We start from the raw sequence: 23,939 nt of genomic DNA, 5'->3' as shown, positions 1-23,939 counted from the left end.
CTACGGACCAGATTGAGGTAATCTCTCTTTTATTCTTTTAAATATCAACGTAGAATCTATTGAACCCTGTAGCTCTGTCTTATCTTAATCGTATTTATTTACTGTATTTATTGATTGTAGCACTATGCAGCCAGCCTAGGAACTTTCTGACTGTACCCATACTTTGTAGACCTGTAAGTTTAACTTCTGTGGTAGGAAAAATTATGGAGCCCATAATTCAGGTTATACACTGGTGTTCAAGGAAAGTGCATCCCCCTTAAAATTGTAATTGTCTTTCGAATAACTTAAGTATATGGCAATATTTCTAACAGATTGCATCAGATAAGATTGACATGCGTAGGTGATGATGTAATATTGCATCTGCTATTGCTTTCAGCTATATAATCACGCTCCGCAAGAGTTGCGGTCATTCCTTGCTTGTGTCAGGATGGAAATTTACATGCAGTTGATGCCACGAAGAAAGGGTGCTATTGTTGCTTTACTTGAGGAAGGATGTTCTTCCTATCATATTGCTTATAGAGTGCCTTGTAATCAGTCGACAGTGAGTAGATTTCTTTCCAAACTCAAGAATAATGGTTCTGCTGATAGGAAAAAAGGGATAGGCCCCGGAAGGCCTATCCTTTTTTCTTATAGGCCCAATTCATTTGGTGTAAGGGGCATGTCAAATGGACCCCTGAGCAGTGGGAGTCAGTTATTTTCTCAGATTAGAAGAAATTCAACCTGCATGGCTCTGATGGCAGACAAATGGTTTGCTGTAGACGTGGTGAAGAATACCATCCAGACTGTATGGTATCTACAGTGAAATTCCCTACCAGCCAAATGATATGGGGATGCATTTTGTATCACAGAGTAGGTCACCTGCAGTTTATAAAAGGTTCCATAAATGCCAATGGATACCTGGCTATATTGGAAGGAAAATTGCTGCCAACCATTAGAGACCATTTCAACCTGCCAAGTAACTGCATCTTTCAGGACAACTCTGCTCCTTGTCATCAGGTGAAAAGTGTAAGTAGGCAATTCTGTAGTTACTTTAGTTTCATTTCTGCATTAGAGGTTCGACAGTAATGTGTTTACATTTGTTACAGGTGAAAAAATGGTTGGAATAACGGTCCATTACAACTGTTAGCTGGCCAGGAAACAGCTCGGCTGAACCTAAATCCTATGGAGAACTGTTGGCATTGTGTGGAATCTGCAGTTGCCAGAAAGAAACCAATGACCCTTCGTGAACTTCAGGAAGCCATAATTCATGTTTGGAACCACAAACGGGGTATCAGTTGATTATCTTCAGAAATTGATCTTGTCAATGCCTCGATGGTGTGCTGCTGTTATCAGGTCCAGAGGCGGTTCAACTAAATATTAGTTACCTGGTGAACTTTTCATTTTGTTTTCCATTTAAAATGATAAACTGAACCAAATTGAGGGATTCTGATAACATTCCAGCCATAATTGTTGTGTTTACCAAAATTGTTGTATAAAGGTTGCAAATGCAAACAAGATGCAGGATATTTCAGAGACTGCTGGGAGTCATTGCGGTACAAGTAAACACATGGGTTGTGTTAGGGTAGCTAAGAATAGAAACAGGTGCATGTATACTTGCGTGTACACCAATGCTAGGAGTTTAGTAAATAAATTTGTTGCATTTATGTATTTGAATATTGCTCAAAACATCAAAGGCAGATGTTGTTGGGATATCAGAGACGTGGTGTCACACAGATATAAGGAATGCAGAATTGGAATGTGGGGAGTACAACATCTACAGAAAGGATAGACAGGATAGGAAGGGAGGAGGGGTTATGCTATTAGTTAAGAAACATAAAATCCAAGGAAGTGAAGCCAGTCGACATCGCTGGACAGTGCAGTGTCGAGTCAGTTTGGTGTGACATAAGCATTGGGAGATCAAAATTGAGAGTAGAAGTGTGCTATAGGCCTAATGACTCTGATGAGTATAATAAGAAACTGTACAGGGAAAATAGAGTGGGCCAGTAAATCAGAGAGTCTTATAATGGGGGATTTTAATTTCCCAGATATTGACTGGAATTTGGGGGCTGGTCACTCACACACTAGCAAGGCTTTTGTGGATTTATTGGATGATTGTTTTCTACATCAGCATGTTCGGGAGGCAACTAGAGGGAGTAATACTCTTGATCTGATTATCAGTAGTGATTCTTCATGCATTAAGAATCTGCAGATAAATGAACCACTAGGTGGCAGTGATCACAGTGTGCTGAAGTGGGATTTACTCAAAGAGGTAACTACCATCAGGGGTAAAGGGAAGGGTTTTTGCTTTTGTACAGGTGACTACGATGGACTGAGACAGTATTTAAATTCTATACAGTGGGACCAACTGATGATGTTACCAACAGCAAATTCAAAATGGGAAGCATTCAAAGAACTAATCTTGGAAGCTACCAGGCTTTACATACCAACTAAGAAATATTGTTCAAGGTTTAGGCCCAAATTGTTGTCAGATGAACTAATGAGACATATGGCAGAGAAGTAAAATGCATGGGATACATACAAATTAACACGTGACACAGAAGCCTATGATAGATACAAATTGATCTGTAACCAAGTTACAAAGGAGGTTAGGCAGGCGAAGGCAGATTACAAGAAATCTTTGGCAAGGGATGCAAAGAAAAACAGCAAAGAGTTCTTTACTTATGTAAACTCTAGAAGGAAGGGGATGAATCAGATTGATATCCATTTGATATCGATGGGTTAACTGTTGGGGGGGGCAGGTCCGTCTGGTTCTTTGGAAGGTGCGTCTCTTCTGGTTCATTTCTCTTCTTAAAAGATCAAGTTCTTGCGACCACCACGGGACGGCTCCCGGCCGAGGGGTCCTGTTCCTGATTGCTTGATTAGCCGCATTAACAATGGCATTGGTGCCAGCGCGTTGGTGTTGGTCTGGAGTTTGTTTGTGGAGCTGGTTGGATGGCAAGTTTTGTGCATTTCTATTGATGTCCTCTTTGAATTTTCCCCAGTCTGCTTTGTTGACAGCATATCTATTCTGTTTGTAGCAGTTTGTCTGAGTACGGTGCAGTGACCTATGCATAGTAAAGATGATAGCCCTGTGGTCGGAGGAGGTCCAATCCTCCTGCACCTTCCAGTCATTGAAGTGACCGGCTAGGGATCTAGTTGCCATGGTGGCATCCAGTGTGGCCTCCCAGAGAGTCGAACTGAATGTTGGTAAACCAGGAACTCCTCCATGTGTTGCCCATTTCTGGAGCCTCTACGCTCTGGGGGTCTTACTGTGCCACAAAAGTGAGTGGCAGTTTAAGTAGGCGGATACGAGGATCTTGGCTCCTGTTAGTTTGGTTTGCGCTTTATGTAGATATTGAATGTACAGGAGGATATCTGCTTCTGGACGACAGTACAGGGAAATGATGTAGAGTTCTCCTAGAGAAGTTATGTTGTGTGCACAGGATGCCCACTCGTGACACAGGTGTGAGATCTTGGTGACAGTTATGTTGGGGTTTCGTACAACAACTGCAGCCCATGGGGTTGCTCCATCCATTTGGACAGTTTTATAGCTGGGTGGGTATCCTCGGACAGTGCCTGCACAGGTATGAGGTTCCTGCAGCAGGAGAATATCTAGATTTTCTTCTTCGGCCCTTTTCCTTATCTGTCCCACTACAGCGATGGCTCGTTGTGCATTAAGTTGGAGGAATTTAATGCAGCTGTTGTTGTAACTTTTAGGAAGAGTCCCCATAATATATTCTTGATTGTTGGGTGCTTCTTGCTTTAATATATACGGGCATTTGTTATCTCTGACTGAATGTGTGTGGGGAAGTTTTTGCCACTTGCAGTTTGCGCAGGCTGGGTCGCTTTGTTTATTTGGACAGTTTGCATAATTGTGCCCCTTCTCAGCACAGTGTCCACAAGTTGGCTCCTGCTGGATGCATGTGTGGGTGGTGTGGCCGAATTGGCAACACCGAAAGCACTTTGGGACTGCGATGTGTTCCCTGAAGTGGTTGGATCTCCATTTTATATATATCCTCTCTTGTTATGTTATCACCCTCCGTGCCTCGGGGGCCAGTCCGACCACCCAGTTTATTGAGCTGCCATTCCCGCTCATGGTTTGGTGTTTAGATACTAGTAGACTTGCATGGTCTCTGTCTGGTAGATGTTGTTGGAGGTTTCTTGTGTATATCTCCTCGCAGATGGAAGTGGGGATTAGATCCGGGTCTATGCCGAATATAACGATTGAGGGGCTTTTTCCTCTAGGCAGCTCAGCAGAGAGTCCGAGCATTGGTATCTTGGCGTTATTTATGATCAAGTTGGCATCGTCTTTTGTTTCCGTCTCAATTATTACTCCAGTGTTATGCGTTTTCCTGATGGCTCTAATCTTGGCTGTTTTGAATTCTTGTGTCAGAGAGTCAGTGACTTTCTTCTTGACCTCTTCGCTAGTTTTAAGTAGTGGTTGGTTTAAGAACCACAAGATGTGGTGTAGGGAGCAGCATCTTCCTGGGTGCAGACTTGGTGGTGTTTGTGATAGCCATTGTTGTTGCAGTTTGATTCCTCAGCGCATCAGAATATGTCAGAGCGTGCTGTGGCATTTGACTTGCCCCACATTCCATATAGGCCTGTAGCCGTGTGGTAGCTATCTCTTTGTCAAGGTGTTCATCATGTAGGATTGTCTCCATCTTGTGGAAGATTCAATCTCAGATTTGAGTGCTGCTGACACTCTATTTGAGTTTTCCTTGAAAATGTTCTCAGTGTGGTTTTTAGAAAGAGCGTCTTTTCGTATATGGTACTCTCTGGTATGACAGGGTCGAGGGGTGAGTCCTGCTGTTTGTCTTCTTTTGGGTCTTTTTGTGATGCGGCTATTTCTGGCTGTTCTTTAGTCTCTGTCTGGGAACGTGTTTCCCGCCCCAATCTAGGGATCAGTTGATTTCGATTTTTCCGCTTGGTTAGTTGGGATCCAGAACAGGGGTCCTCCTCTTCGTCCTGGGGATCATTGTGTATTCCTGTTCTTCCTTCCATTTCATGAAATTCGGATAACCAGTACAGTTAGGATTATCGGGTGTATGGTAGGATAGTAAGATAGGCCACTGAAAATGATGGCCAATGATACCCACCACAAGTCCGTGGCTTAATTTGAAGGTACACAGTTGGTTATGGGAGTTTTGGGCTATCCCCTCAATCAGCTGGGGGGGGAGAGAAACACCTAGGTATAAAAGTGCTCCTAGAAACACGGGGTTACTTCCTGTTATGGCTTTTGGAGGCGCTAATCACGCTGGTAAAATCAGTTTTACTCTTGGAACAATAACTAGAGAGAGAGATCTGTCTCTTCCATGGAATGTTTATGGAGGGGGGGACACTGAGCACATGGTACATTTAGTTCTGCGAGCACATGGTACCTTTAGTTCCATGACATGATGAGCTCAAAGACATTTCGTTTTTTTTAATAGTACTTGACATCACTCCAGATATTACCAATGTTGACCAGTTAAGCATTGTTTTCCGGTATGTTAAAGTTATGGTTGATCAGAAGGGAAATCCAGTTGACCTGAAAGTAAAAGAATTGTTTCTGGGTTTTTGTCCTGTGTGGTGTGTGACCATTCAGCATTTGGACTAAAAGATAATATTATTAATTTTTTTTGGCAAACATGGTATAGACCTAAACAAGTGCAGGGGACATGCCTACGATGCCGCAAGTGTTATGGCAGGTGCTTACAACAGACTACAAGTGCAAAATTTGTTCGTCGTGCAGCTCACAATATCAATCTCATTGTGAATTATACTGTAAAAGGGGTTCCCGAAGTCACTGCTTTTTTTGACACACTGGACTGTTTCTACAACTTTTTCATGCCAGTGTTAACAGATGTGGAGCAGAAATTGTTGAAGATAAAAATAAAAAAGGCACCCAGGGTGGATGGGATCTATCCAGTTATGTTAAAGGAGGCAGCAAAGGAAGTAAGAAAACCCTTAGCCATAATTATGAGAGCTTCTTTGGACTCAGGGGAGGTACCCATGGATTGGAGATGTGCAAATGTGATCCCAATTCACAAAGGAGGATCGAAGGACGACACAAGTAATTATAGACCAGGAAAATTAATGGAAGCACTGGTTAAAGAAGCACTGCAGGATCATCTAGACTAGACTTCAATTATAGCTTGGACACAGCATGATTTTGTTAAGGGAAAGTCTTGCCTGACCAATTTGATTGTATGCTACGATGTGGTCACAAAGGAACTGGATGCAGGGAATAACTTTGATATTATATTCTTGGATCTTAGAAAGGCTTTTGATACTGTTGCACGTGGAAGACTGCTGAACAAATTTGAGCAGTGTGGCTTTGGAGACAAATTGCTGCTATGGATAAAAGGATGATTGAATGGGAGAAGACAGAGAGTGGTAATCAGTGGACACTGCTCATCGTGGACTAATGTTATTAGTGCAGTCCCTCAGGGTTCAGTGTTGGGTCCATTTTTGTTTTCTGCATTTATAAATGATATTGATGATGGTATATCAAGCTTAATGTCCAAGTTTGCAGCTGATATGAAAGTTGACAGGGTTGTCAAGGACACTAATGACAGTACGCTGCTGCAACAGGATCTAAAAAAGTTGAGCAGATGGGCTGAGAGGTGGCAAATGAATTTTAACATTGATAAATGTAAAGTACTACATATGGGAAGCAGTAACCCCAGAGTAATGTATCAACTCTGTGGTACTACACTGGGAGTGGTAGAGAATGAAAAGGACCAGGGGGTAATTGTGCAGTCAGATATGAAGTTTTCTGAGCAGTGCAGACAGCCGGCAAGAGTAGCTTATGGTGTCTTGTCAATGATATACAGGAATTTTACTAGCAGGGATAAGGAGGTGATTATCCCTTTGTATAAGGCCACACCTTGAGTACTGTATACAGGTCTGGAGGCTTCATTTTAAGAAGGACGTAGAGCTGTTGGAACGAGTACAGAGAAGCGCAACAAGATTAGTGAATGGAACAAAGGGTTGCTCTTACGAAGAAAGGCTTAAGTTTTGCAAATTACAGTGTCTGGAGACTAAGCACCTGCGAGGTGATCTGATTGAGTCGTATAAAGCCTTGAATGGTTTGAGCATGCTCAATGCTCATGGGATTCTTCCTCTTGCTCAGAATAATCACCTGAGAAGGCATAAATTCAAATTGAGGAAAGACAGATGTAGGATAGATGTGCGGAAGTTTGCCTTTAGCCAGTGGGTAGTTGATTGGTGGAACACACTTCCATCCTTTGTTGTGGAAGTTGATAGCCTAAATAAATTTAAGGCTGAGCTGGACAGGTATTTGGAACAAACAGAGGGATGAAATGGGAACAGATTTTTTTTTTTTGGCTGATGCTGCATAAGCTTGCTTTCTTGCATCATATGCCTCTACTAATGCAAAAACCTGAAGGAGAAATCAAATACTTGAGTCACGATGTACAGAACGAGCTCATTAATCTCATTTCGGAAAGTGTTAAAAAAACATTGTTGGATGAGCTCAAAGACACTTCGTTTTTTTCAATAGTACTTGACACCACTCCGGTTCGATTTAGATACAAAGATGTCATAAAATCATAACAGAAATCATTTTAAAATCAAATAACCATGAAGAAGAAGCAGAAGCCCGAGATCTCAAAAGCCAACTTGAGAATTTCAGTTTTATTTCTTTAGTTGTAATGTTTTCTAAAATATTTTCCTTTGTAACCCACTGAGTAAGTACCTTCAGTCAAAGTCTATTGATATAAGATGCTGAAACCTACCTCAACAATGTTTATGAGGAGCTAAGGTAATTAAGGGATTCTTTTGAAGAAATTAAGGACTAAAGTATAGAACTTGCACTTTCATGGGGAATAGATCCTAAGTTTCAAAAGAAGAGACTCTGTTGAGTAAAAAAGCACTTTGACGAACTTAGTCAAGACGAAAGAATTGAAGATAGTGAAAAGAAGTTCAAAATAGAGGTTTATTTTAAAGTGCTGGACATTCTAATTTCCCAAATGAGAAAGTTTTGAGTCGTTCAGACAAATAATGAACAAATTTTGAGTCCCAAAATTTTAGACAGAGTTAGTGACAATGAGCTTTACCACTTATCAAAATGTTTAAGTGACGAATATAATAGGGATCTGATGGAAAGAAATTAAAAATGTCGAAAATATCAGACAACTGGCTAAAGCCATTATTTGTCAAAATTCAACTTTGTCTGCCAGTTTCCCCGAGGTTTGTACAGCTTACGTTTTATTCGCCATATTGCCTGTGACGACTGCGACAGCTGAGAGATTGTTTTCAAAACTGATGCTAATCAAGAGCTATCTTAGAAGTACAGTGTCACAGGAGCGACTCACTGGACTTTCTGTTTTGAGTATTGAAAACAAGACCGCTCGGGAAGCAGATTTTAATCTGATTATCGATTAATTTTCTTCAACAAGGTCCCGAAGAAAGAAGTTTCAGATTTTTTGTAAAAGGCTATGCTATACTATTTTATAGAGGCTACATAAATATATTGCACAATTATATTTTATTGTACATTTTGATTTTACATATTCCAGACATTTATTCCAATCCTATCCTTTTTGATTCTTTTCTTCAAACTGTTGCCTAATAAGTAGACATATTAGAAAAAAAACTAAAACATTTAATTATGTATTTAACCTAGCACCAAACCCTGGGGGACTCCTCCAATAGCATTAGTCCATGAAGAGCATTGTCCATTGATAACCACTCTGTCTTCTCCCACTTAACCATCCCTTTATCCATAGCAGTAACTTGCCCTTAATACCACTCTGTTCCAAATTTGTACAGTAGTCTTTTATATGCAACAGTATCAACACTTTCCCGAGATCTAAGTATATGATATCAGAATTATTTTTTGCATCCAGTTCCTTTGTGACTGCGTTGTAATAACCAATCAGATTTGTCAGACAAGATTTCCCCTTGACAAACCCATACTATGACAAGTATAACCTCACACCTGTCTAGATGGTCATGCATTACTTCTTTAATCAGTGACTCCATCAATTTCCTTGGAACAGAAGTTAAGCTGACACGTCTGTAATTACTTCATCACCCACTGATCCACCTGTGTGAATTGGGGAAACATTCACAGATCTATGGTCCACAAGGACTTCCCCTGAATCCAAGGATGCTCTCATAATTATTGCCAAGGGTTTGCTTTCCTCATTGCTGCCTCCCTTAATATAATTGGATAGATCTCACCCATAACAAGTGCCTTTCTTATGTTTACCTTCAGCAATTTTTCTTCCACTTTCCTCCCTGTGAGAGTTGTTAAACTTCTGGCCTCCATTTTCCTAAAGAATTCCCCATGTGTGAATGTAGATACAAATTACTTATTCAGTTTGTCAGCAACCAGACTAGGCTTATCAACAGTTGAGTCATCGATATCAAGTAGACTAATGTGATTCATTCTCTTCCTTCTAGTGTTTACATAGTAAAAAGTCTTTACTTTTTTTTTTCTTTCTTTCTTTCTTTCTTTCTTTTTTTTTTTTTTTTTTTTTTACATTGCCAAATATTTCTCATAATCTGCCTTAACTTGCCTGACCTGCTTTGTGACTTGATTACAGATTAGTTTACATCTACTATAGGCTTCTGTATCACCTAATAATTTATGTACATCCCTTGTATTTTTATTCTCTGCCACAAGTCTCATTAGTTCATCTGCAGTCAATTTTGGAATACTAAATTATGCTGTCTTCTACTGCAACACATGCATTTTTCAGTTGGTGAATAAAGACTTGAAGATGTTCTCTATCACTTGGGAGTGATTTTTGGGTATATTATTTGGGGTGTCTACACCCTAAATTTATCACAGAAGCTTATCAAACAAAACATTTCACTTTCTGTTTGTCAGTTTGCATTCTGATACATGCTTTATGGCCTTCACTGACTATTGTATCCTATTAAACCTCTACAGCAGACACCTTTAGGTCAGAAAAGTGTCCACTACAGGGAGGTGTCTGCTTTGCAGAGGTCAGTTTTGTCAATGGTATACAAGAATTTTGCTAGCAGAGATAAGGGGTGATTATACCATTGTATAAGGTAATGGTCAGGCCACATCTTGAATACAGCATACAGTTCTGGAGGCCTCACATTAGGAAGGATGTAGATCTGGAACAGGTGCAGAGAAGGACAACTGGATTGGTGAAGGGAGCAAAAGGGTGTGGTTTCCTAGAGACTTCAGTTCTGCAAATTGCATCTTCTAGAGACTAGGCACCTGTGAAGTGATCTGATTGAGGTTGTGTATGGCCTTGAATGGATTTTTTTTTTTTTTTTTGTTAATTGTTGGTGGCCATAATGCACGGCTTCTGTGGCCGTAATGCACCTCCCAAGGTTTTTTGCACTACTCTGATCCAAGCCCGAGGCGGGATTCGAACCCGCGACCTTTGGGTTGCCAGGCAGGCACTTTACCCACCCAGCTAGCCCGGTCAGCCTTGAATGGATTGAGCAAGCTCAGTGCTGAAGAGATTTTTCCTCTTGCTCAGATTACACACAAGGGGGCATAAATTCAAGTTGAGGGAGGATGGTTGAGAATAGATATAGGGAAGTTTGCCTTTAGCCAGTGAGTGTTCGATTGTTGGAATAAACTTCAGTCTTTTGTTCTGGAAATTGATAGCTTAAATAAATTGAAGGAAGAACTAGACAAACTATTGGAGGGAATGGATAGGTGAAATGGGAAGTTGTTTTTTTTTTTGGCTGATACTTTTATAAGCTTGCTTTCTTGCATCATATGCCACTGCTAATGGTAGTATTACTGTAATTACCTTGACCTTCACTTTCTTTCATTTGTTGACTAAAGAATATATGTATGTTTGTCAATTACCCTTGAAAGTGTTCTATTTAGTAAGGTTAAAAGTACCAAAAGGACATATATTAAAGTGTCCATGTTCATATTTAGGAGTAGAAATTTTTTCAGCCAGGTCTGTGCTTGTTGACAGGAGAGTCTGTTTCTACAGGGATGGGAGTACACTTAAATAGAAAGGGTGCAAGAATATTTGCTGACAATCGAGGCAGTATAAGGTGGGTCGGAAAACTGCTACCTTGGGGGAGGGATACACAGACTAAAAGGTTAACAGTGGCTGCAGGCAGAGGCAAAAGTGATTCTTGCACTGCTTCTATTAAAATGAGCAGCAGCCTGGTAAGCAAGGCAATGGAGATTTCCAGGACTGCTGGGAGTCATAGTGGGACAAATAAATACGTGGGCTGTGTTAGGGTAACTAAGAGTAGAAACAGGTGCATGTATACTTGCAGGTACACCAATGCTAGGAGTATAGTTAATAAATTTGGTAAGCTTGAAGTGTTATTCAAGACATCAAAGGCAGATATGGTTGGGATATCAGAGACATGGTATCACACAGACATAAGCAGTGCAGAATTGGAATATGGGGAGTACAATGTGTACAGAAAGGATAGATAGGACAGGAAGGGAGGAGGGGTTATGCTGCTAGTTAAGAAACACACAAAATCTAAGGAAGTGCATCCAATTGATGTTGGTGGACAAAGCAATGTTGAGTCTGTTTGGTGTAACATAAAAGGAAAAATGAGAGTAGGTGTGTGTTATAGGCCTGATGAGTATAATGAGTAATTGTGCAGAGAAATAGTGGGCATGTAAATCAGTCTTATAGTGGGGTATTTTAACTTTTCAGATATTGACTGGAACTTGTGGATTGGTCACTCACACACTAGCAAGACTTTTATGGATTTATTGGATGACATGTTTTCTACAGCAACATGTTCAAGAGGCAACCAGAGGGAGTAATACTCGTGATCTGATTATCGGTGGTGATTATTCATGCATTAAAAATTTGAAGATAAAAGAACCACTTGGTGACAGTGATCACAATGTAACTGATGTGGGAAATACTTAAAAATCTAACTACCATCAAGGCTAAAGGGAAGGGCTTTTGCTTTTGTGAAGGTGACTACAGGGGTCTCAAACAGTTTTTAAATTCTGTACAGTGGGATTAATTGATGATGCTACGAACATTGAATTCTAAATGAGAAGCCTTCAGGGACTTAATTTTGGAGGCTACTAGGCTTTTCATTCCAACTAAAAAATACTGTTCAAGGTTTAGGCCTAAATGGATGTCAAATGAACTAATGAGGCTCGTGGCAGAGAAGAAAAATGTATGGGATGCATATAAAGTATCAGGTGACACAGAAGCCTATGGAAGATATAAACTAGTCTGTAATCAAGAAATAAAGGAGGTTAGGCAGGTGAAGGCAGATTATGAGAAATCCTTGGCAAAGAATGCAAAGAAAAACAGCAAAGAGTTCATTACTTGTGTAAACTCTAGAAGAAAAGGGATGAATCAGATTGGACCAATTAACATAGATGGGTTGACTACTAATGATGATGTTCAGGTAACTGATAAATTGATTGAGTATTTTGCATCAATGTTCCCACATGAGGAGTTATTCAATGAGGGGAGTGTCAGAAGTTTATCAAACTCTAACAGGGAGCTAAGTGATTTTGTAATAACTGAGAGCAAAATGGAGCAGTTAGTTAGTTATTTGGTTTTTAGGAGCATTAGCAACTAAGGCCATATTGCTCCAGGATATGCGGTGGTCATTCCCTGACCTTTCCACATCCTCCGTATTTGGTGGTGACGGGCTCGAACCCCGGTCTAGTCAAGAAGCGTGTGCTATGCACTGCTGCTCCTTCCCACCTGGCTACGGAGGTGCAAATGGAGGAGAAATTGTTGAAGTTAAACATAAGAAAGGCATCCGGGGTGGATGGGATCTATCCAGTTATATTAAAGGAGGCAGCAAAGGAAGTAAGCAAGCCCTTAGCCATAATTATGAGAGCTTCCTGGGACTCAGGGGAGGTCCCCATGGACTGGAGTTGTGCAAATGTATCACCAGTTAACAAACTTGGTTCAAAAGGTGACACAGGTAACTATAGACCTGTTAGTTTAACTTGTGTTCCGAGGTAAATAATGGAATCACTGGTTAAAGAAGCATTGCAGTATCATCTAGACAAGGCTGCAGTAATAGTTAAGATAGCATGGGTTTGTTAAAGGGAGGTCTTGTCTGACCAATTTAATTGGATACTATGATGTGGTTGCAAAGGAATTGAATGCCAAAGATAATTTTGATATCATATACTTGGATTTCAGGAAAGCTTTTGATACTGTTACACATTGAAGACTGCTGTACAAATTGGAGAGGTATGGCATTAAGGGTAAGTTTGCTACAATGGATAAAGGGATGGTTGAGTGGGAGACGACAGAGAGTGATAATCAATGGACACTGCTCTTCGTGGACAAATGTTATTAGTGGAGTTCCCCAGGGTTCTGTGTTGGGCCCATTGTTGTTTTGTATATTTATCAATGATATTGATGAAGGTATATCAGGCTTAATGTCGAAGTTTGCAGATGATACAAAGGTTGGCAGGGTTGATAATGACAGTAAAGACAGTATGCTACTGCAACTGGATCTAGATAAGTTTGGCAAATGGGCTGAAAAGTGCAACTGAAGTTTAACATTGACAAATGCAAATTACTGCTTATGGGTAGCAATAACCGAAGAGAAACATACCAACTGTGTGGTACTTCACTCAGGTAAGTGGAAAGTGAAAAAGATCTGGGGGCAATTTTGCAGTAAAATATAAAGTTAGCCGAGCAGTGCAGAGGGGCTGCTGGGGAAGGTCATGGAGTCTTGTTAATGATATATAGGAATTTTGCTAGCAGGGACAGGGAGGTGATTATCCCATTATACAAGGCAATGGTCTGGCCACACCTAGAGCACTGTGTACAGGTCTGGAGGCCTCGTTTTAGGAAGGATGTAGAGTTGGTAAAACGAGTACAAAGAAGGTCAACAAGATTGTTGAGGGGAACAAATTGGTGCTCTTACCAAGAAAGGCTTAAGTTTTGCAAATTGCAGCATCTAGAGAGTAGGCACCTGCGAGGTGATCTGATTGAGGTGTATAATGCCTTGAATGGGTTGAGCAAGCTGAATGCTTATGGGATTCTTCCTCTTGCTCAGATTAAGAACCTGAGGGGGCACAGATTCAAATTGAGGAAAGACAGTTGTATAATAGATGTGTGGAAATTTGCCTTTAGCCAGCAGGTAGTTGATTGGTGGAACAGACTTCCATCTTTTGTTGTGGAAGTTGATAGCCTAAATAAATTTAAGGCTGAGCTGGAATGAATATGGCATTTGGAATGAATGGAGGGGTGAAATGGGAGGGTTTTTTTTTTTTTTTTTTTGGCTGATGCTGCATAAGCTTGCTTTCTTGCATCATATGCCTCTACTAATGCTAATATTATAATGTCTGTTTTAGAGAGGTCATCTGGCATGTAATTTCTGATATTTCTGGCCAGGATCCAAGCCTGATTATCTACAACAAGAGGTCTCCCTTTTAGAGAGTCATCTATTAAGGGAGATTTCACTATATTTATATTACGCTATACAACCTAACAAACTCATATGAACTGGAGAAACAAATGAAATAAATGTGAACAAGTGATACAAGACAAGCAGTATGTATCAGGTGTCTCGATTTTGGTCTTGTTTCACAAAAAAAAAAGTAATGTCATAGGAGCAGTTAATAATAATAATAAAAAAAAAAAAAGTCTGCACTACATGTCAATTTTTTCTTTAACACTGTGGTAATAAAAACATTAATACACCACTTCCTGACTTGTGTAAATTCAACTTTACGTAAGTTTTTGCAGGCCAGTGGTAAATGAAAAAAATATGGAAACGTATTTTGAATCCCATAGGAATAAATGGAGGTATTGTGAAAATTTTGTAATGTGAACCCAATAACGCATTTTTTTTTTTTTTGGTAATTTGTTCCAAGACCTTGGAAGTTGAAATTATCGCTATATTACTCTCTAAAAGGTAATTTTTATAATGGAAATTGTATTAGTTTTATATAAGTTTATGTCAAATAAGGTCAACACAAAAATCACTTTTAACTAAAGTACGCAAAAAAAAAAAACACACAATCAACACGTTTACAAACACTGCTATTGGCCGAGAGGAAGGGCTACATGGTCCGGCTGGTGAATTATTACACTTTCTTCGTTATCATATGTTCTGTTATACGAATCAGTTTTGAATGCCATTTTTCTAAAGTACATTTTCAATAGGTCATGACCATAAAAACTAAAAACAGTTTGCGCTTTCCAGTTTATTGGGCTTTTCTGTTAGTGCAATCTATTATAAATGGGTAGTAAAGTTGATCTTATTGCATTTGCGATAATACCGATAGCTGGAATTCTGTGGGTTTTTCTGTTATTATGGTTTTTTTTTTTTTTTTTTTTTTTTTGATTTGGTAGTAGTTGTTGGCGCATCGGCTTCTGTGGCCATATTGCACCTCCCAAGGTTTTTGCAGTACTTTGATCCAAGCCCGAGGCGGGAATCGAACCCGCGACCTTTGGGTTGCCGGGCAGGTACTTTACCCACTCGGCTAGCCCGGTCGGCTGTTATTATGGTGAAATATGTTTCCCCTTCATTGAAATCTTCATTCATATAAAAAAACTTAAATAAATTTTCAGAATCTTTTCTTCATTCTTCTTTACTTATTACAATGATGAAGGGAAAGTGACCAATGTAAAGTGCAAGTGGTGGCAGTGTTAGGAAACCAAACAAAATTGATTTTGAAATGAAGATGAAAATGATTAAGAAATACGAAGCAGGGCAAAGTTTGTCATCTATTGCATGGGAATTAGGTGTCGCTGCTTCAACAGTGAATACTATTTTAAAGGAGTACGTATATAGTAGAATGTGTTGAAGGATCAATGCATTTAAGATCAAGAGGAATCACAAAATAGTGTTCAGCTGCTATATCGAAGGTGGAATAGCTATTAATAATAGGATGGAAAATCAGATTCAGAAGCAAATGCCCCTGAGACTAATGGCCATTCAAGCAAAAGCAAGAAGTATTAATGAAGATATTAAGGATAAGTACGGTGAACCTCATGCAAAGTTCTTGGCAAGCAGCGGGTGGTTTATTAGGTTCAAGCATCGCGCTGGTTTCCAAAAGTAAAATATTTGTAATTGCACACCTTTGTAAATTTGTACACTTTTGTAATTTTTCCTGCGCATGAGATAAAAAAATTTAATAAATATTCTATTTACATGTTCATCGAACATTTTTTTTTTTTTTTTTTTTTGCTTCAATCAAATTCAGCACACATAATTGCGAGTGCTGCATAAGCATTTAGGGAAATTCCGACTTACGTAAAATTCAACTTATGTAGAGTTCCGTGGAATGCAATCCTTACTTGAGTCGGGGAGTGGCTGTATATAGGAATTACAAGATTAGCTGTAAAATAATACAGTAATATCATCACAAAAAATAATTTTCCTTTGTTTTGGTTGATGGATATTACAAATATGAAGTCAACTAAATTTTTCATTCCTTTTTTTTATATTTTTTATTTTGTGAAAAAACGTGGAACACCAAATTAAAAAAAAAAAAAATAGAAACAGTGTAGTCTTAGGTCACTATATTGTTTCATTTAAAACTATATTGTTTTTATTTTTTTATCTATATAGTATATATCACCTTAAATAATAGTAATTTTACATTGACCAATGTAAAATTCTTATATTTTACTTTCTCTTTTTAAAATTTCAAATACTGCAAATTACTTACTCTAAGCCTTAAATTTTTGTTATAGAGATTTTGCTTTTATTTTTTGTGCAGAAACATACTTTCATATATAAATTAAGGATTCATTTATTTATGACTTTCATTGAATTGATACCTATCAATATATTATATATTACCTTATAATTTTTGCCTCTTGCAATGTTTCTTTGCAGGCATTCTGGAGCATCCAGAGCTGGTGTTATGAATCTTACAAAATCTCTTGCTATTGAATGGGCAGAAAATGGAATTAGAGTAAATGCTGTTGCTCCAGTAGGTATTGTTTAAATACTTGGCATTTTAATTGAAGATTGCAATGTTAGTTGTCTATAAAACATTCTTGAAATTTATTTTGGTGTGAACTGCATAAAATTACTGATGCAAAAATATGTATTTTGGTTTTCGCAACAGTGGCCATCACCTCAGTTTTATCAAGGACATTTTTTACAGTTAGATTTGTATAATTTCCTTAAAATTCCTTCATTGTTTATAAAGTTAGCAGATAATATTTTATCTGTTAGTTAAAATACAAAAATCCCATAAGGTGAAATTCAAATCTTGATTATCCGTTATAGTATTTGGACACCTACAAGTAGTTGCAAAAAGGCATTTTAATTCAAAAACCTAAAGCATAAGGTCCACTTTGGCCTTTATGCCTTGGAGATAGCCTTGTCTCCCCCCTTTCATTCCCACCCATATTTTTTACCAACCTCTGATGGATGTCAGCTGGGATTTCCTTTTGATTTAGATATTACCTGGCCTTGGCGCATTGTAGCCTTAGTTGCTAATGCGCTAAAAACTCCAAACAAACAAACAAACAAACAAACAAGCTGGGATTTGCCACCATTTTTTCTGAAAAGTAGCTGTCAGAACCAGTTTGGAAGAGGGCTGTTTTGATTAGTCTATTTTAGCATTCCAGTTCATTCCATGTTGAGTGGAGTTGAGATTCATGCTCTGAGCCAGCTAGTTCAACTTTTTATATAATTTTACGTGAACCAATCCTGTATGACATTGAGTGTTGTCATTCTATTATTGAGATGGCCCTTTTGTGTAGTAGTGTGTAGGTGGCACGTGATTGTCTGCAGTATTCAAGGAGGTCATGAACCTCATGGTTTCAGGCACTACCATTAATGGACTAAGTCCAAACAAATAGTGGTGTCCGTACCGGGTCTGTCCCAAAATCCCAACAGCCCAGAATTCCGACAGTATCTACTCTATTGTAAAAATATATGAATATAATTCTATATATTTATTAGTTTTTAGTAAGTAAAAATTTACCTTATTAGATTAATTTTGTAGAAAGAATATAAAAAATAAAAATTAACGACAAATACCTCTCTCAATTTGAAGATCATGTTTTCTGTTACAGAAACAAACAGTTTTAAAATAAGATCAGCAAATAAAAATGACTTAATTAATTTTACTTTATTATATTGCATTTAATTGGTAATTTTTCAAGTTGAATTTTGGTATTTGTATAGGCCGTCTGAGCAATAATTATAGGTATAGCATTGAAATGCTAAAGATAAAAAAACTTGAAATAAGAATACGAAAAATTTAGAGTAATGTATTTTTGCAGCTGCATGACATTTGTCATAAATATCATTAGCGTAACTAAAACTGTAATTATACAGGTATTTGTTATTAGCTGTACTTTCACGAATTTCGTTGACAAGTACATTAGACATGATGGGATTTCTTGCTAAAGTTTCTGCGGTGAGAGAGGAAAGAATTATTCTATTTACAACAAAAGTAAACGTTCAACTCCTATCGTGTGCTCAATATTGGATTATGAATGGTACATTTAAAACCCTGCCCACAATTTTTTATCAATTATATACGATACATGCACCAGTCAGTAATGAAAACCTTCGAATTCTTCCCTTGACGAATAAGAGTGAAGAAAATTCTAAATGTTTGTTTCAAGATATGATTGACTTTGCTGAAGAAAATGAAATTGAATCGAGACCACAGGCCTGACCTGGAATTAGCTGCAATAAATGCCTCCAAAGATGAGTTCCCTAACATGCCTAATAAGGTCTGTTTTTTTCACCTGGGACATTCAAGCAAGTGGACTGGCATCTCAGTATGGCACTGATGAAGAATTTAGTTTACTGCTTCAACATTTGTGTGCCTTGGCATTTACCGAGGGAAGCTAGTAATGTGATAGAGTGGTTTTAAGACAATTATATGTATGGAAGAAGTAGATGGTATATGCGTAATGGTACGGTAACTCGCACTCTGCCATTATTTCCGCCAACATTATGGTTTGTATGCGCTTCCATTCAACTGGGAATTCCACGCACTCAAAACAGTGTTGAGGCTTGGCATAGAAGATGGGAGTGTATAGTTGGATGAGCACATGTTGGCATATATAGGATCATCGGGGAATTTCAGAAAGAACAGCAACAGGTCGATAACCGGGCTGACGTAATTAAAAATGTTAAGAACAATGGAGTCAATATCAGCATCTGCTCCATGCTGGATACAGTTATGCAGAATGTGGGCAGGGCAGCCCACTCCTATTAGCTATCGACCAAATAATCTTTGTAAATTTTAAAATACATTATTCCCATTGTATCTCCGCACTCCTCCAAACATGGTGTTACAGTTATCTCCACCAAATGCCATTTTTTATCCAGTCCACTTTTAAACAAGGTCTTATAAACATAGCCAGAAATAGTAGCTGCTGTCTAATCTGACTTGCTTTTTAATTCTGCTAGCTTAACCTTTGAGCCACCATTTTTCCAGTCAAAATAATGCACAAGGTTAGAGAATTTTCAGAAATCCATGATTACTGGCGTCAGTGGAAATTCCAAAAAACTGTACATTCTGCAGGGACTTAACAACTTCTTCAACTGAATGGACTGCTAAGACAGAGTTAATTATGGTTTCAGTCTTTGTTTTTGCATAAGATAACCTCCTAGCAATATCTGAATTAGAGCATATCGACTTTAATAATTCTGCTGTACAAGACATCAATTTATAGCTGTGGTGATGTGCGACTGTATGAAAGGCAGGGGTTCCTACAGCAACAGAAACTCTTGCATCAAGCCTTTTAGGGGCATTTACTAAACAGTCTGTTACCTTGCTGCAAGCTTTTTTAAATCTAATGTTCTTATGTTTCTCTGAATTCATGTGGATGTCCAAATCACCTGAACCCTTGTTAGCAACTGAGATGTAGCTGCCTGGCCTGCAAACGATGCATGCATTCCGCCCCCTCATCTACTCTTCTCTTTCGAAAACCTGGATATTTCATTCTCAGGTCATCTGTAAACTTGCACTTCCTTTTTGGCATAATGGGTATTCCTGAATTTATATAAATTAAAGAATTATTTAAATTTAAATAGTAGAAATAAAAAATTATTTGAAAAGTGACTGATTACTTCATCAAATGATAATTAAGAAATATTGCATTCATAAGAAAGAATAAATTTGTGACATTTTTAAAAATTTCATGAAACATTAATAGTTGAAACATTTTAAAATTATAAAGCCATTTTGAAACGACTATAGGTTTTGTAAAAGCAGTATTTTTACAATTAGATATTACAAAAACTATGCTTACTCGTAAATAAATACAACAAATTGAAGCTGGACGTATCAAATTATTGTTTATACGAACTGCTGAAAGAAGAATAGAAAATGTGAGATCTCTTAAAAAAGCCATAATTTTAATTTAGAATAAATTTCAAGTAAAATAAATAACTAGAGAAAATTTATGTTGAATTGTCTACTCACCAAGAATGTAAAAGAGAATAAAAAAAAAAAAATCAAGTGAAAAAATCAAACCGCATGAACAAAATGTCAATAACTCCAAACGTATGATAAACTCCTCAATGTGTGATCTGTGTTGTTTACAGCTAGAAGTGGATATTCATGGGATTACTTCTGCAAAGCTGATTGGTGTACACCTTACAAATTTTATGAAAGATAAGGATCACCCCAGGAACTCACATCTGGTGAGTATGGGCTTGGCACACCCAGGGTCCTGAGCTGGATATCATCATCATTTCTCTCTCTCTCTCTCTCTCTCTCTCTCTCTCTCTCTCTCTCTCTCTCTCTCTCTCTCTCTCTCTCTCTCTCTCTCTCTCTCTCTCTCTCTCACACACACACACAGGATAACTCTTGAATTTTTTTTTGGATGGTGCAGCATAAGCCTCAGGCTTCCTTACACCATATGTCTAATAATAATCAGAATTTCAAATTTTAAAAGCCAAAATTCTGGATATTTTCAAAATTTTAGAAATTCCTCCTGGACAGTCCATGATACGTAAAAAATGATAACATGTCCGGGAAAATGAGGACGGCTGGCAGCCCTACATGTGGTCTCAGTTCCAAGCTCAGTGATGTCCATTTCCACCTAAAGTCTCAATTATTAGTTGCCTGAACTGTTACTCATCTCAGTTATCCCAACTATTTGCTCTATGATTCCTTTCGCTTAGGAGGTATTTGTCCATATATTTGCTCTGATATTCCTTATCAGACTTTCTAATTTGTAATCTCCTTTTTTTTCATCGCTTAAAATTTCTCTGCCCTGTTCTATCAAATTCATCTTACCCCTATCATTCTTCCATCTGCACTAATCACGCAGAACTCTTTGATGTCCTTTCTTTGAAATTCAACTTTCTCCAGTCTAACTCTCCTAACAGTGAGGTAGTTTTTCTTTGTGATTTTAATGTTCACAATGGCTTTAGTTTTTTAGTTACATGAAGCCTGGTTTGAGATGCCAAGGCTTTTGCAATTAATAATAACCTCACACATCTTGTTCATTAACCTAACATGATACCAGACAATCCGAATCACTCTCACAACACTTTGATATTTTTATTTTTCAAAGTACAGTGCCATTCTCAGCCTTGTGTTGTTTGGTATTCGAAGAATGCAAAATGGAATAGGCTGCATGATTTATATTATTCTTTCCTTGGATTACTGCTTTAAACCTTCTGATCTCAATTTTTGCTCAGATCATGTCAGTGAAATTATTCTTTTAGGGGGCGATGAAATTCTTTATTCTAAAACTCTAAAATCTTGTCCCTTATCTAAACCTTGGTTTTCCAATAAATGTGCTATGGCTGTTCAAGATAAGTACATAGCATATTGCAATTAGCTTTTATCCAAATCACCAGCTTCATTTTCTGCCTACAGTAAAGCTTGCAACAATTATTAATAAGCTCAGATTTAATTTTCAGCAGGGTGAGAGTTTTTGCTTCTTGTCCAAATGGTAATCAAGCATTTGGATCTCTTGCCAAAGCTATTGGCTACAAATTCTGTCCATCAATACTGCAACCTCTATTACAACTAGATGGTTCTGTTGTATTCTCAGAATAATGCTGATTTATTAGCATTCTACTTTTCTTTAAATTCTTGTATCAGTGATCTTGGCTGGTAAACCACCTCCTACCATTCCAGTATGCTTCCTGTGGTCCTCTGTCAAAAGGATATCAGAATAATTTTGAATAATCTTGATGCCAAGAGAGCACCAGGTCCTGATGGTATTTCCCCACTTGTTCTCGACATTTGTGCTCTGAGCTTACTACTGTTCTGTGTCATCTTTTTCCACTTTTTTTTTTATTCTACTTGTGTTTTTCCATCTTGGAAGTTTTCTCATATCCAGCCAGTTCCTAAAAAGAGTGACAAAACCCTCCCATCCAGTTATTGTCCTATTTGCACTTACCTCTACTCTTTCCAAATTAATGGAGATTTCTGAACTCTCAACCTTACATCAGATCAGTGATCACTGATGTGGATTCTGTCATTGTCAATCCACTAGTAATATATTGGCTTATGTTACCCATCTAATGGGCAGATTCAGTGGATCAGTGGAATTGATTGCATATGTCATGAAAGTCTTCTAAACAAGCTTCCATCTTATGGACTGCTGACTGTTTTTCACAATTGGCAATCCATTTTTCTCTCTGAGAAGTCACTGTAAGTGATGTCAGCTGGTTCTCTGTCTTCTAACTTCTCTGCTAATGATGGTGTTATCAAAGTTAAGTTCTTTTTTCCACTCTTTTCTCTTATATGTTAATGACCTTCTTCCACTGACTGCAGATCCTATCTGTAGGGAAACCTATCTGCCTCATCTGAATATCTCCTCCAGTAATTTATGTATTATTCTTCCTTAAATTTATTCAGACTATCCACTTCCACAAGGTGCCTCCATAGCCAGGTTGGGCAGGAGCAGTAGTGCGTAGCACACGCTTCTTGATTAGACTGGGGTTCAACCCCATGACCACCAAATACGGAGGATGCGGAAAGGTCAGGGAATGACTACCGCATATCCTCGGAGCAATTTGGCCTTAGTTGCTAATGCTCCTAAAAACCAAATAACAAACAAACAAACAAACAAAGAACCACTTCCACAAGACCAGATGGAAGTTTGTTCCAACAATTGATGACTCTCTAGCTGAAAGCAAACATTTGCACATCTGTCTAGCAACCATCCTTTTTTTCAATTTAAATCTGTGTTCCTTTATACATGGTGTATGAGAAAGAGTAAGAATTCCATCAGCATATTTAGTTTACTCAATCCATTTAAAGCCTTAAAAAGTTCAATCACATCTCTTCCTGGATGCTTGGTTTCCAAGTGCTGCAGTTTGCAGAACTGAAGTCTTTCATGGTAAGAACACCCTTTTGTGTCCTTGACTTGTAGCTGCTCATCTTTGCACCCATTCCAACAGATTCATATCCTTCTTAAAATTAGGCTTCCAGACCTGTATGCCATAATCAAGTTGCACTCTAACCATTGCCTTATACAGTGTGATAGACACATTGTCCCTGCTGGAAAAATTCTTGTATATCACAGACAGAACTCCATACAGCCTGTCAGCACTGCTCAGAGAACTCAGTGTTGGATTGTACAATTACCCTTAGGTGTTTTTCATTCTCCAACACTTTGAGTGTGGCACCTCCCATTTGGTATGTTATTCTGAGATTATTGCTGCTCGTATGCAGTATTTTATATTTATCAATGATAAAATACTGCATATGAGCAGTATTTTATCATTGATAAAATACTGCTTCATTTGCCACTTCATCTAGCTAACTTTTCTAGATCTTGTTGAAATTTAAAAGTTAAATCATAGCTTGATTGCTGAGGTTACCCATCTTGCTTTTGTGTCATCTGCACACTTAGATAATAAGTTTAATATACCTTCACGAATATTGTTAATAAATACTAAGCAGTAAGGGACCTAGTACTGAACCGTGAAGGACACTACTAATAACAGAATGCCTAGTGCCTAGATTCCAGGTTAACATCATAGGAATCTGGCATGTTTGCTGTGTGCTGCAACCTATGGAAACTCAGAAAGGGGATCTGGTAGTTGAGGAGCCCAGCTTCAACACACCACTTTAGCCCTGC

General features: G+C 38.3%; 1 protein-coding gene across 1 annotated transcript in view; it reads left to right on the top strand.

Moving 5' to 3' along the window:
• LOC150074907 (peroxisomal trans-2-enoyl-CoA reductase-like) overlaps nt 1-23,939 on the top strand; it is a 136,426-nt gene that overhangs the window by 35,898 nt on the left and 76,589 nt on the right. Inside the window, exon 5 of the mRNA XM_090389335.1 lies at nt 16,750-16,846. Coding sequence (XP_090245461.1) covers nt 16,750-16,846 — 97 coding nt within the window. The remainder of the gene's footprint in view (nt 1-16,749; nt 16,847-23,939) is intronic.

Source organism: Mastigoproctus giganteus, unplaced genomic scaffold, assembly GCF_048544385.1.
Source record: "Mastigoproctus giganteus isolate SK-2022 unplaced genomic scaffold, ASM4854438v1 scaffold_15, whole genome shotgun sequence".
Lineage (NCBI taxonomy): Eukaryota > Metazoa > Arthropoda > Arachnida > Uropygi > Thelyphonidae > Mastigoproctus > Mastigoproctus giganteus.
The sequence above is the reverse complement of the archived record's forward strand: the minus strand, read 5'-3'. Positions and strand labels throughout refer to the sequence as shown.